Below are 14,032 nucleotides of genomic sequence, written 5' to 3'. Positions count from 1 at the left end.
GACATCAACAAGGCGATACAAATCAGTCAATTAATGGAACGAAAGCTTATCGGGTAGATAAATAATATTTCAGAAAGAAGAAGAAAAACTGAAACACATTTTCCGAGGCCTGCGTTATTCTGACGCTCCCGCCCGCACTCGAACGCTCCCGGTTGGTTTTACCGAGAGGAAGTGACGTTAAAACGCGCCACACCGTTTATTCCCCCCTGGAAATGAGAGGTAGGCGTGTTGGAGGTGCGTGTGACCTGATGGCAGGACAGTCCTGACCGAGGAGGAGGAGGAGGAAGGCGCTGCGTCCTTACGCGTGTGATACAAACTTATAATAAGCTGTTAGTTACAGTCTCGCTACATATCCCCACGCATGAATGATTTGGTGAGAGTTCCGCGTATGTTGGCCGAGTGACCCCAGTGTGTGTGAGGAGCAGGATGTTAGAGTGTAGTTCACTTCAGTTCATGTGAGTGACAGTTAGAGGAGATCTACACCAGAGATCTGTAGGACATCACTACATGATCGCAGAAGGTAACGCCAGAGTTCACGTGTGTGTGTGTGTGTGTGTGTGTGTGTGTGTGTCTGTCTGTGTGTCTGTCTATCTGTGTGTGTGTGCGTGTGTGTATGTGTGTGTGTGTATGTGTCTGTCTATCTGTGTGTGTGTGTGTGTGTCTGTCTGTCTATCTGTGTGTGTGTGTGTGCGCGCGCGCGCGCGTGCAGAATAAGACGCCGGTGAAGTATTTTAAGAGTTCGCTGTAATACCCCTCTAATGCTACTCTGTTAATGGGAGTGTCTGGTGGGAATGGTTGTGTAAGTGTGTAAGTGAGGTAAATCACTAGCTGTCCCGTATTCGTTCCTCTGCAGACCGGTAGTGCACACGGCTCCGAGCGCAGCACCGACACAATACAGTTTAAATCCGCGTGTTTGAAGCGAGCGGTTCGCGAGGATAATATGGCCAAAGCGGAGGCGAGGAGAAGCGGCGTGCTGCTGGCCTCGGGCAGGTGTGCCGTGGACGAGCAGGTGACCAACGGCGCCGCCGACCTGTGCGTGACCGGCTCCCCCCACGACCTCGCGGGCAGAGGCAGGTCCGTCAAAGCGGCCACCCGCGACACCACGTCCCGCCGGACCACCGAGAGCGAGGTGTTCGACGACGGAACCAACACGTTTTTTTGGTAAGGGGTTTTAACGCTGTACGCATGGAGCTTCTCTTTAGCAGCGCAGAAGTTCATATGGGACTGAAGTGAGGACTTGGTTCGGTGTTCGTATTAACACCGGCCGAAACAGCATGAAGGGACGAGGGGTTTTCTGAATTTTGACTATTAAACCATGGACGTATTTTAAGGTAGTGCTTTAAGGCGTGCTTTACCTCAGCGGTACCTCAGGGCTACTGTTATTCAGTTCACACAGGTATTTCTAACCGGTACATGACCATTTTTACTCGTATACCGTTAAATTCCTTCTAGTCCTCTTCGTTCCTCTGACCTGAGATGGGACTAATGGGGTTCCTGAGAGGCGGTGCAGCTTTGAGACAGTAAGGCAGTAGTGAAGGAGCTGCCTCAGGGAGCTTTGGAGCATTATGGCTTAGCTTTGACTTTTCTGCCGTAATGTCTCCTCAGTAGGAAGAGTGCGCTCAGACCTATTAAAGTCTTTACGGTGGACATATGTAACAGTGTAGGGGGTTGGGAGGAAGGTTGAATCTGAGCCAAGCCTTGAAGGGCCCTCCCACACATCACCATACGAGATGATAAGGGTGTCACCACTGTATTATTCAGAAAGTTCTCCTTCACTTCAGGTCAACAATTTCTGCAAACTCTGCAAATCACATCAACAGTCAACAACTGCTGTATATGTGTTACTCTTGTCCAGGAGAGCACACACCCTCACTGTGCTGTTCATACTGACGTGTGCTTTGGTTTATGTGACGCTATTGGAGGAGACGCCACAAGATACAGCTTACAACACTAAGAGGTATCTGCATGCACCTGTGTGGGCGAGAGAGAGACACACACACGACTCAGTTTACAGATTGAAGCAGTGTGCATGTCCATTTGTGTGTATAAACACTAATGCTATTGGCCTGTGTGTTTATGCAAACATAAGACCACCATGGCATTAGTGTTACCCTGACCTAGAGCACCAGGATCGATCAACATCCATTAGGCTGCAGTCTCTTCTCTCAACATTAGATAGCAGGACAGAGTACATGAGTCTATCAGATACTGACACATTGTCCGCCCCTTCTAAAGGGTGGCTCCTTCTCTGCTGTGACCTGTGCTGTGAGATGGAAATAGGCCCGGTGTGTAGGCGGGGTTAGGACTTCTCATGTCGAGATACCATTCTGATAAAAATGAGATTAGAGCGCATAATGAAATGCCGACTCCTTTGATGTGGTTCACAGTGCAAGAAAGTAGGCAGGACTAACTCTAGGTTAATTAGGATATGCAGAACGGTTAACCTATACTGTGGACCAGTGTCCCCAAGTCTTCCAGTCCCACAAAATAGTCCACATTGTTTCTGTCTCACCTCTAAACATGCCTGGAGCAAACTGTTACAACATGGGATTCCTGATACAGCTGCATTGTAATTTTAGAGCAAAAAATGTGAACTGTCTGGTCCTGAAGGTTGGGGGAAACTGCTCAGGATAGTGAAAGAAATGTGAACAGAAAAAGTGAAACTAAACTACAGATTAAAATCGCCAATCTTAATGCCAATCTCCCTGCATTGGACGTACACCTGAACAAAGTTCATTCCAAAATGACAGCAAACTGTCGTAATTTTGAATCATGAATAAATTTTCATAATTTAATCCTCAGAGCGCATATGCACATGATGCACACTCTAGCTTTGATCTGAACATGGTACAATGAGATGGTCAGTGGGAACATGCATATGTGTTTCAGAGGGATCGTGGCCAGTATTCTAGTGTTCCTCTGCTTTGGAGTAACGCAAGCCAAAGACGGCCCTTTCTCACGACCACATCCAGGTAAGAGCAGGAGAGGACGGCCGACACCACCCATCGCTCCACCTTGGCTCTAGCGGAGCGTCTGCTGCAGCTCCCTGTCTGCAGCTCGCCACTTATGGTTGTGTTGACTGGGTCTAGTGCTGTGGATGCAGGCGTACGGACAGACTGCATCTCTCACTGTAATCACCACTGACACTGGGAACAGCAAGGCCCAGCGTACACACACACATACACACACACACACACACACACACACACACACACACACATACACACACACACACACACACACACACACACATACACACACACACACACACACACACACACATACACACACACACACACACACACACACACACACACACACACACACACACACACACACACACACACAGATCCTTCTGATGCAATTCTAAACATGGCTGTAGACCCCTGTTCTATAAATACTGCTTTCTTACCCAAATTAAAATGTGACAGATTGGTTAACTACAGCAACTGGGGCATTTGCACACCACACACACCCACACACACACACACACACACACACACACACACACACACACCATTGCTGAGAGGAATAGAATCCAGGAATAAGAGAGAGAGGGAGGGGTTGAGAATATAAAGGAAACCATGCTGAGACATTGTCGTTTCACCATTTTCATAAAGATTTGTCATTGTTTTGGTTTCCGTAAAGAGTGACACAGACCGTCGAGTGACCCTGACTTCTGTTTTTGGTGTTATAGAGTTGTTAACATTTTACACAGTTGAGAGTGACTCCAAGAAAAGCTCAGTTAGGGTTTTACTTCACATGGTCTGTCATTGTTGTGTCATCTGTACGCAGAGGCATTCCAGCTTCAGAACGTCAGTCCTCACCAGGATTCCTGGATTGTGTTGATTCTGATGTGTTGTTTCTGATGTGTGAATTTTACCTGCCATTAATTAGAAAATCCAGCAAGCTTGAATAAAATCCTGGGAAGGACTTTTTCTTTCTGAACCTGGAATGCCCACCTCTGTCTGTATGTTAAATTGGGGCAGTATCTTTTTATGGGCAGTCATGGTCTGGTGGTTAGGGAACTGGTCTTGTGACCGGAGGGTCGTGGGTTAGATTCCCAGGCCTGAGGCCATGACTTGAGGTGCCCTTGAGCAAGGCACCTAACCCCAACTGCTCCTTGGGTGCCAGGCTAGTGTGCACCACAGCCCCCTTTTTATTTATTTCTTTATTGCCGCCCAAATTTTGCTGTCCATGGTAATTGTTTGTTTTTTTTTTTTTTACTTTTTGTTAAAGCTTTATAGCTCTTTAGTCTTTATGTTGGGACAATAGATGTGAACCCTAACAACAAGAGTGCTGTCTAAAACAAACAAAAAACAAACAAACCCATTTAATCCCTTTATCATATAAAATATATATATATATATATATATATATATATATATATATATATATATATATATATAGTACTGAAGCGTGTCAGTAAGGTTCACTTTCACAGACAGCAGTCTCGTTCTGCCTGCTGGACCAGTCTGCACTGTTGTCACCCTGCAGTAAACTACAGCCTACCTTTAAATTCAGTTCATGTTCCTGAGAACATGAACTAGTTGAAGGACTAGTTTCTCAAGGATGGTACATTCTGTTTTCTGAACAGCTCCATTGTCTTTTTCCTAGGTTAGAGTGTAGAGTGATTAGAGTGTGGGGTGATTACAGAACCTTCTAGAACCTGTTCCCTGTGCTAGCATGAATGAAGGAGACTGCCAGTACAGCCTATGAGACACACCCATGTTTCCTGCCAGGGAGCACCAGGAAAGAGGCCGTGAGGACTTGAGCACATTGCCAGGGTGTTAGGGTGTCGTGGGACGAGGAGTGAGGACTGGAAAGATCTCTCCCTGGAGCCCAAAACAAGGGCTTATCTTATTGTAGCAGCAAGTAACGTGGCAACAGGGCGGCCTGTGAGGCAAGCTCAGCTCTGGGGGGTAGAAGAGACGGGCTTAGGGCAGGGACGCACCAGGCCCATACTGAAGAACTAACAGCCATCAGAGTGACTGATAATCATCAGCTCACTCTTGCCCGTCTTCACCGGTGCATATTTACCCTCGAACACACCCAGCAGCTGATGAGCAACACACACATGTTCTGTGCTTGCACAAGAGAAAATAAACCAAATTACTGCTGCAACGTAATGAGAGTGTACTAAGATTTGAGTGATTTCCACCTCTTTTTAAGCTCCTTACACACACCTTGCAAAATCCCTTTGTACATCAAACCACATTGCAACAAAAAACCCTTATTCAGTTTATGTATATATTTATTATATATATGCCAGTTACAGAAACCCTCCAACGGCCTGATTCTATCCAATGGCCAAAAGGGGGGTCAGTGTGCCCAGCGTTTGAGCAATCAGGAAACAGGAAGAGAGGGAGGGGCCAGAAGGCAGAGCTATAACACTCCCCTGCCCACTGCACAGCTGTGTCATTTCAGTACACAGACCACTGATTGCATCTTTGAATACTCACATGTTTAACCTTTAATGTAGATTGGAATTAATCAAATCATGAACGTGTTCAACATGATGTGTGTGTGTTAAGTAGTGTGCATGCGTGCTGGAGTGAGGATGAGGAGTGTGGTGTATGGATGAAGAGTGCCGTGTGGAGCTGCAGGTCAATGACGTTTTGCCCTCTCTGCTTTGCAGCGTACTGGCGCTTTTGGCTCTGTGTCAGTGTTGTCTATGAGCTCTTCCTCATCTTCATCCTTTTCCAAGTGGGTCTAGAGAAACACCTATTTGCATGCACACACATAAATGTATATACTTCTATACATTTTCGAAGTTGTAACATGTACTAATGTATGATTAAATGTTAATTTCCACATTTAGGGGTGTAACAATACCTTTTCAGGATCAGTATGAATTTATATTGAGTCCAAGATTCGATTTAAAAATGTATTGATTTGGTAGAGCTGTTATTGTGTCCCACACAGATTGGTTTGGATCATAACAATACAATTCTTATATAAATACTGTAAATAATACAAAAATCAAACCTCTAATGAAACCTTAGTATAGAACAATGGAACCCATTATAAGACACCAAGAGGGTTATTTATAATAGTTATAATTATTTTCAAGTTTAAATCTGAAATTTCTTTTAAACATTTTTAAATTGTTAAACCCCTAAAACCACTAATGTAAATATTTTAAGATCCAGAATCTAGGTGCATGTTATGGGTTCACATGTGATCCTTTGCAAATTTTAATGATTATTTTCTAAAGCATAAATATATAACTGGATATGTGATATATTTGTTTGCTATGTTTCAGACTGTGCAGGATGGGCGATTGTTTATGAAGTATATTGACCCAAAGCTGGGTGTTCCTCTGCCAGAGAGGGACTATGGGGGAAACTGCCTCATCTATGACCCTGGACACACCACTGACCCCTTACACAACATCTGGGTATAGAACACACACGCACACACACTCACTCACTCACACACACACACACACACACACACACACACACAAACGCATACAAATAATGTCTTGTTAATTTGTTGTTTTTGCAGGACAAGATGGATGGGTTTGTTCCTGCCCACTTCTTTGGCTGGTATATTAAGGTCAGTTTGTTTCTGGCTCTTTTCTAGCTGTGTGCTTGTTTGTGTGTTTGTTTGTCTGCACCCTTTATTACTTATGTGTGTTTATTTAGCCTCATATTGGTCTTGAGAACACACCAATGGCTGTGAATATTCTAGTACATACTGTATTAATAGTGTATTATTCCTCTAGATTTAACAGTGCATTTAAAAGGAAGTGAAGGCATTAATGCAGTAGTTGCATGCATGCGTTAACCATGTTTACAGTGGGATTTTCGATAAGAAGGAAAGATCTTTGTAGTTCTCTCACCTCTCGGGTGGTTGACGTCATGCCATAATAGTGAAAGTATCAAATTATGGAAAATAAGCATCCAATTCATCCTTCATTTACATTCATTATTTTAATACTGCTTGAGCCTACGTGTGAAATGTCTATCCCTCCCCTCCCCCTCTGTCAGACGCTGATGATCAGAGACTGGTGGATGTGTATGATCATCAGCGTGATGTTTGAGTTTTTGGAGTACAGTCTGGAGCACCAGCTGCCAAACTTCTCAGAGTGCTGGTGGGACCATGTGAGTGGGACCTTCCACACTCTTCCTCACTCTTCCTCAGTCTTAATCTTACACTTTACATTCATCTGATGCTTTGAATGGTCACCTGTGTCCAAAATATTCTCTCTCTCTTTCTCTCTCTCTCAGTGGATTATGGATGTGCTGGTGTGTAATGGTTTGGGTATTTACTGTGGCATGAAGACACTCGGCTGGCTGTCTATGAAGCCGTACCAGTGGCAGGGTCTTTGGAACATTCCCACTTACAAGTAAGAACTGCAACACAACCCAGTCGTCTCCGCTGGAGTTATGTGCACATTTGAAACCTTCTGCAATAATTCTGAACTTCATTCTGAACTGATCTGAATTATTGTTCATATATTGTTCACACAAGCGACCAAGCCCTGATTGGGTATTTAGCCGTGGGGGCCTTGCATTACAGTTGGTAAAACAATGACTCCTAAAGGCCTCGTGAAGCTGGGCTGATTCCCCTTAGTCCAGTATCACCATCAGGCTGCATTTACACTTTCACAATCAAAATACTGTCAGTGCCATTCAAATGTGGATGTATCTACAATGTGGAGATGTCTGCTTACTGTCATACAGCCTGTTGACTTCAGTACATCTTCAGTGCATGTTTAAATACTGCATTTAATTAACTTTTATGAAGGAAAACTGTCAAAAGAAGCAATGTGAAAACACAGTGCACCATGTTCTTGTCTTCAACTATAAAATGATTCAGAAAAAAACATTTAAACAGGACTTAAAGGAGTCTAATGTCAAACCAGGGCTTTAAGATCTACACTCAGGGTCTTTACTCGGTACAGTGGTGTACTAGGTGGGCTTGTGTATCGTTTACACATGTGGTCTGCTGTTACTCAGTGTTGCCCATCTTCCTTCTGTGAGCCTACAGGAATCTTGCTCTTCTATGTATGTCGCACCTGTCATGGTTTCTGAGCATAACAGAAGCCAGGCTAGTAGAGCAGGTTCCTGGAGGATGGAGGGGGGGGGGGGGGGGGGTTGCTTGGGCAATGGTGAGTGGTGAGTGCAGGGGGAGGGTGAGCAGTCGAGCTGGTTGGCTCCCTGGGGGGTCTACCTGTTTGCCACCAAGGAGCTCACCTTCAGTGGAATCCGAGCTACTATGTATGGTATGTATGGCAGGTGCGTTTCCAACCCGTTCCTCGGATTTTGGCAGCGCTCGACAGAGTCCAGAAAGCTGTCCACAAGCTTTGGAGGACAGACCTTGTACAGTTGTCCTTGAGCCTTGTCCATGACCTCTGAGCAGAGGACACAATTTTAGGTTAGCAGCAGTATCTTGGCTATCACAGGGAACTCTTTGAGAAAATAATGCAAGAAACTTTTTTTTTCCTGAAATACAGGTATAGTTCATCTGTGGACACAGTTCTGATGGCTCTTAACCATATAAGCCTCACACAGCCGTATTATGTTCATACCCACAGTCCTTATTTGGTATGTACACAGTGGGAGTCTGTTAATAGGTCCTTTTGCTGGACTCTGTCGTGTATGTTCTTGTGGCTGGCCGGTTGGTCTTGGGTGGCCCTGGCACCGTCCTCCTTTCTTGGCAGTAGAGTGAGCAACTCTACGTTTTTGCCAGACGTGCGTATTACGAGTACAGACTAGCCGCACGGACTCTGTGGCTTATGTAGGCAACACAGATGGGCTTTGGCAGGTGAGGTGACAGTCAGCATGGATCTGCTTCCAGCAGAAAAGTACTATTCAGTATATATACTGCACCATCAGAAATAGTTGTGGAGTATGTGATGTGACATGAAACAATTACGACTCTCCAGACGACTTGTAACCCAGCAGTGACACTGATGTTTGTAAAAAATCCAGGAACAATTTCGCTGGTTCTTTAGCAGGTCAACTCCTCACACAGTCATGTTAATGTTAAACCCGTGTTGACTGGTTTGCTATTCACATAATGGTCACATTGGTCATGTGGTGAGAAGCCAGAAGGAAGACTGTAGGCTATGGCATCATGCAGACTAGATTTAGTCAGATAGGTGAACCTAATGAAGTGGCTACTGAGGGGAATTCCAATATAGGATTTTCTAATGAAGTGGCCAGTAAGTGTAGTTTTAATGTCTGTTATCTATAATAAAGTGGCCAGTAAGTGTAGTTTTAATGTCTGTTATCTGTAATGAAGTGGCCAGTAAGTGTAGTTTTAATGTATGTTATCTATAATGAAGTGGCCACTGAGTGGAGTTATAATGAGGATTTTTCTAATAAAATGCTTGGTGAGTGCAGATTAGGCTCTGGCTGCTTTTCTCTGGCCAGGGAAATGCATTTTTCTTCATGCGTAGAATATTGCACTCCAATGGTGTGTGGTGTGTGTGGTGTGTGTGGTGTGTGTGTGTGTGTGTGTCTCTGTCTTCAACAGGGGAAAGATAAAGCGCATTGCATTCCAGTTTACCCCGTATAGCTGGGTGAAGTTTGAGTGGCGGCCTGCCTCCAACCTCCGCCGCTGGCTAGCCGTGCTGGGCATCATCTTCATGGTGAGCGTGCGTCTGCAGGACAAACGGGCGGGGCTCTTCCCTTTGCTCTGGAAGAACAGGCTTACTGCTGAGTTATTGGTCTTGATGTGAGCCAATCACATTACCTTAACTCTCCACCAGCTCCATCTGTTGTGCCCTGAGTCACAGCAACATAACCAAGGAGAATTACACAGTAGAGGCGCCTCCGTAATTAGCACATTGTCCGTGTTTCGGATGACGTTTTAGCACTGTAACACGATTCGTTTCGCACACAGACACAGAATAGAAAGAACACAAGAGGGTTTTACCTCCATGAGCAGTTGGTTGAGGTCTCATGCCACTCTAGAACAAAGTCGTGCATTTTTCTGGGAGAAAATGAGAATATGCGCAGTACTGTAGCGCCATGTGTGGAGCGTTAGTCAAGCAGTATAAAGCCTCATGTGTAGGACAAAGGTGTGGCTGCATTCATAATTAATAAGCACTTCTGTGTTTGCCTGTGTCTAGTTCCTGCTGGCTGAGCTGAACACGTTCTATCTGAAGTTCGTTCTGTGGATGCCCCCAGAACATTACCTGGTGCTCCTGCGCCTTGTCTACTTCGTCAACGTGGGTGGAGTGGGCATGAGAGAAATCTACGACTTCATGGACGACCCGTCAGTCGCTTTTACTCCTTCATCCTTTTACTTGTAGAAATCTGTTTGTTTTCCCATGTTATGCATGGTTTGTCACTGGGTCGTTTGAATTTGGATCAGACGTTTTGCACGTAGAGAGCATGCCAGCGTGAACCGTTTCCTCGTCTGCCGGTGTGACGTGGCTGGTGTGGTTGGAGCAGCATGTCTGCTCGTTGGCCAGCCTTAAGCCGCTTACACCTGCTGCCCTTTCCTGAAAAGGTCTGCTTCTGAATTTTTAATCGCCCCTTCAGGAAGTTCCATAAGAAGCTGGGCCAGCAGGCGTGGCTGGTGGCGGCCATCACGGTGACGGAGTTCCTCATCGTGGTGAAGTACGACCCCAAAACCATCACGCTGCCCATCCCCTTCTTCATCACTCAGTGCTGGATCCTCGGCCTCGTCCTCATCCTCACCTGGACGCTGTGGCGTTTCTTCATCCGGTGAGTGTGTGAAGTAGGGGTTGTGTAAATGGGCGAGGCTGAACCCCTCCCCTCTCATTCTCTTCAGTACAAGGGTCCCTCCCTAGTCCTACAGGACCCATGGCCAGCCCACAGATTTGTGGTGACCAGTACTATCACATTCCATGATTACCTGGCTGAGGTGTGTTGGGAGCTGGAACTGAATCAGCCTGTTCTGGCTGAAAGCCCCTGAGGACTGGGGTCGGAGACCCCTGTTCTGGGATACGCATGTCACAAGTGATGTCACAGCATGCACCACAAACACATACATATGCAAATGTCGAGGCCTCGCAAGCCTTGTTGCAGTTTGTTTAGTTTGTTTGTTTATTTCACGATTTCTCTTCTGATTTCCTCTGGCTTGTGCATTGGGCTACTGTTCTGTGCACTGTGGCGTGTGTGCGGTGAGCTGATGGTGTCTCTCTCTTCCCTCTGTGTGTCTATATGAGTGTGTGTTTGTGGGTGTGCATGGGTGTGTGTGGGTGTCTGTGTGTCAGCGGTAATGTCCATTTGCAGTGAGAGAGGTAGGTGTAGAGTTAGAGTTGACTGAAAGCTGACATCACACTCATCCCTCATTCTCACTGGGCTGCCCCAACCCCTGCATGCTGTCTCTGCTCACACCTCAACACTCCCCACCCAAACACTCCCCACCTCAACACTCCCCACCCAAACACTTGATCTTTAAAAATGTCTTGTTTAGCAACTGAATAACCAGTATCCTCTCCCCCAACACTCGACCAGGCAGCTCCCTCCCTGCCTCTATGGCACACCCTCATTCCCCCTCATGGCCCCTGCCCTTGTTACCACGACTCCTGGAGCAGGAACCCTGGGGCTGGGCTACACGGCCGGGTGTCTGTGTGCCCGAGCGTGCCTTTGTGCTCAGAGGAATGACGAGTGCTTCCTGTGTGTGCAGTGACATCACTCTGCGATACAAAGAGACACGGAGGCGCAATCAGGAGAGCTGGGCCGAGCGCGAGAGGCCCCCCGCCAACACCGGCAGCCCCGCCACGGCCTCCGGCCGCAGCAAACTCAACGGCAACACGGACCCCGTCCGACAGCGGAAGCCTTGAGCGAGGAGGAAGCGGAAGACGCGCAGCACGACGCCGACACGCTCGCGCTCCACGCACGACCGTATTACCTGTGTGTACGTGGGGCTGGGGAGGTTTTGTAGGGTGCGGGTCTGCGCGAGTGTGTCTGCCTGCCTTCCTGTGACCGTACAGACCATTCCAGTGCAGACACTGCTACACACACACTGGCAGTGATGGGTGCCAATCATTATAGCACATGGCTGGATGGCTTCGTACATTATCTATACGAAATTCTTGATTTATATTGTTACTTTGATAGTTTTTGCTTGATTGTTTTTTAGAGCTGTCAAATGCTGTAATATGCTCTAAGAGATAGGGCATGACTACTCTGACAGATGTTTGTGTGTGTGTGTGTGTGTGTGTGTGTGGGGGGGGGTATTAGAAGAGGTGAGGGGTGGGTGATTGGTGAGGAGAGGGTATTAGAAGGTGCTCTGTTTCTGTGGCTGCATTATTATAGTCCATTCTAACTGGACCATTCACACGTGTAAATGTAACTCCAGATTCAGAGGCCATAGGTTGAAAAATCTTTCTTCTTTTTGCTGCTATGCAATAAGACACTAGTCAGTAGAACTAGTTCATACGATTTAACTCCACTCACACATTAACTACATTAAGGCTTTACAGATCTTTGTGCCGGAGTTCTGCTGTTACACCACTCCACAGCTGCTTTGAGAGACTGGAACACGGGCCTCTGCCCAGCCACTGTTCAACACCACCACTGCGTGCTGCGTTTTCCTGTGTTAAACAGGGAAGGACATTTTCTCAGGAGAACTGTCACTCTCATTACGTTGCTCAGGTATTTTCCCTCCAGAGTAACAATCAGTTATTTGAGCGTTTTATTGTGTTCTTCAGCATTTCACTGGGGTTTTTTTTTTTACCTAACTAACTAATCGATTCAGACACTACCTGTTTTTTTTATTTATTAATTATTTTTTTAGCTAATATCAGCCACATGTTAACACATTACGCTTACATTCGTACACACTCGTATCCAAGGAAGCAGGAGCAGGGGACAATCGCACTGACATGACGGGACAGATTGTGACCATGGCTGGACCAAACACGGGGGAGGGGCTCACTCGTTTTCACTTTCTTTCACGTGTGCTCTCACGCCCTCATGTGGAAGCTTGCACGTTTATGGGTCTTGCACCCTGGTTCCTGATACTCAGCCAACAACCAGCAACTTTGATGTGGGGCTGAGTGAGTGTTTATAGCCTCGTGGGAACCTGAATAGGAGAATGTTGAGGAGAAGAGTTTTATTCTAGTTTATTACATAACTGCACACTGTGGCCCATAATTGGTGGACCAACATTTGGAAGACTGGATTTGTGTGTGTGTGTGTGTGTGTGTGTGTGTGTGTGTGTGTGTGTGTGTGTGTGTGTGTGTGTGTGTGTGCGCGCGCGCGTGCATGCTGCAAGGGAGGAGTACAACTTTGAGGGTGGTATATAATATCCTCCATCTGTCTGCTATGCCAGTGCTTGTTTGTATTCATGTCTGTACTTTTAATGGTAAAGAGAAATGTACAAACTGTCCAGACCTGCCTCATGTAAAGTGTAGAACAAGCAGATGCCATTATAATCTTACTGTGAATGTAAACTTCAAATCTAGATGTTTGCAGAAATGGGCCTTTGGGGCCCTTGATGCAATGTTTTGCTACTTCTGTACCGTGTCTGTATATGCTAGGTAAATTTGTTCTTTTGGATGTACATTAGTGGCAAAAAGATACCATGTTCTTATCCATGTCTCTTTTTCAGTATTATCTTCTTTTTCTTCTTTTAAATGTATTTTTCTCTTTTACTTTTGGTTTACTTGTCTGATAAACTAACTATCCAGAAATTGGTGTGTGTTGGTGTCTTATGTCACATGGTATGCGAGGAGGAGGTCTGTGATGTCACACAGTATAGAGGAGGTCTGTGATGTCACAGTTGTGTGGAGGAGGCTTGTGATGTCACACAGTGGTGAAGAGGTCTGATGGAACATTTCAGGGTTCCCTACCCCCTCAGTACTGCCACTGTGTTCTTGTAGGTGTTCTATTCCACAATGCCCCCAGAGGTGCAGACCCTATCTGCCCATTATATACACAGCACCCATCCTAGAGGATGCTGGCAGAACATTCACAAATTCGTACTCAGGTTGTCATGAATCTACAGGTTAGCACTTAAATAAATTACTGCACCCTGAATAGATTGACCTTTTTTAACTGATCTAAATTATTAAATAGTGTATAACATCTTCTTAGCT

At 45.9% G+C, this 14,032-nt stretch overlaps 1 protein-coding gene across 1 annotated transcript; it reads left to right on the top strand.

The window, feature by feature from the left end:
- The first annotated feature begins 212 nt into the window (after positions 1-212).
- ptdss2 (phosphatidylserine synthase 2) lies at positions 213-13,627 on the top strand. Its single transcript, XM_077006888.1, has 13 exons — positions 213-520; positions 854-1,161; positions 1,856-1,957; positions 2,890-2,972; positions 5,639-5,706; positions 6,266-6,400; positions 6,511-6,561; positions 6,996-7,109; positions 7,236-7,354; positions 9,490-9,604; positions 10,088-10,233; positions 10,503-10,688; positions 11,617-13,627. The coding sequence occupies exons 2-13, from the start codon at positions 941-943 to the stop codon at positions 11,771-11,773; spliced, it is 1,497 nt and encodes a 498-aa protein (XP_076863003.1). The 5' UTR covers positions 213-520; positions 854-940; the 3' UTR covers positions 11,774-13,627.
- Positions 13,628-14,032: the final 405 nt, after the last annotated feature.

The sequence above is a fragment of the Brachyhypopomus gauderio genome, chromosome 5 (genome assembly GCF_052324685.1).
Source record: "Brachyhypopomus gauderio isolate BG-103 chromosome 5, BGAUD_0.2, whole genome shotgun sequence".
Classification (NCBI taxonomy): Eukaryota; Metazoa; Chordata; class Actinopteri; order Gymnotiformes; family Hypopomidae; genus Brachyhypopomus; species Brachyhypopomus gauderio.
Note: the sequence above shows the minus strand (reverse complement) of the source record. Positions and strands in the feature narration are given on the sequence as shown.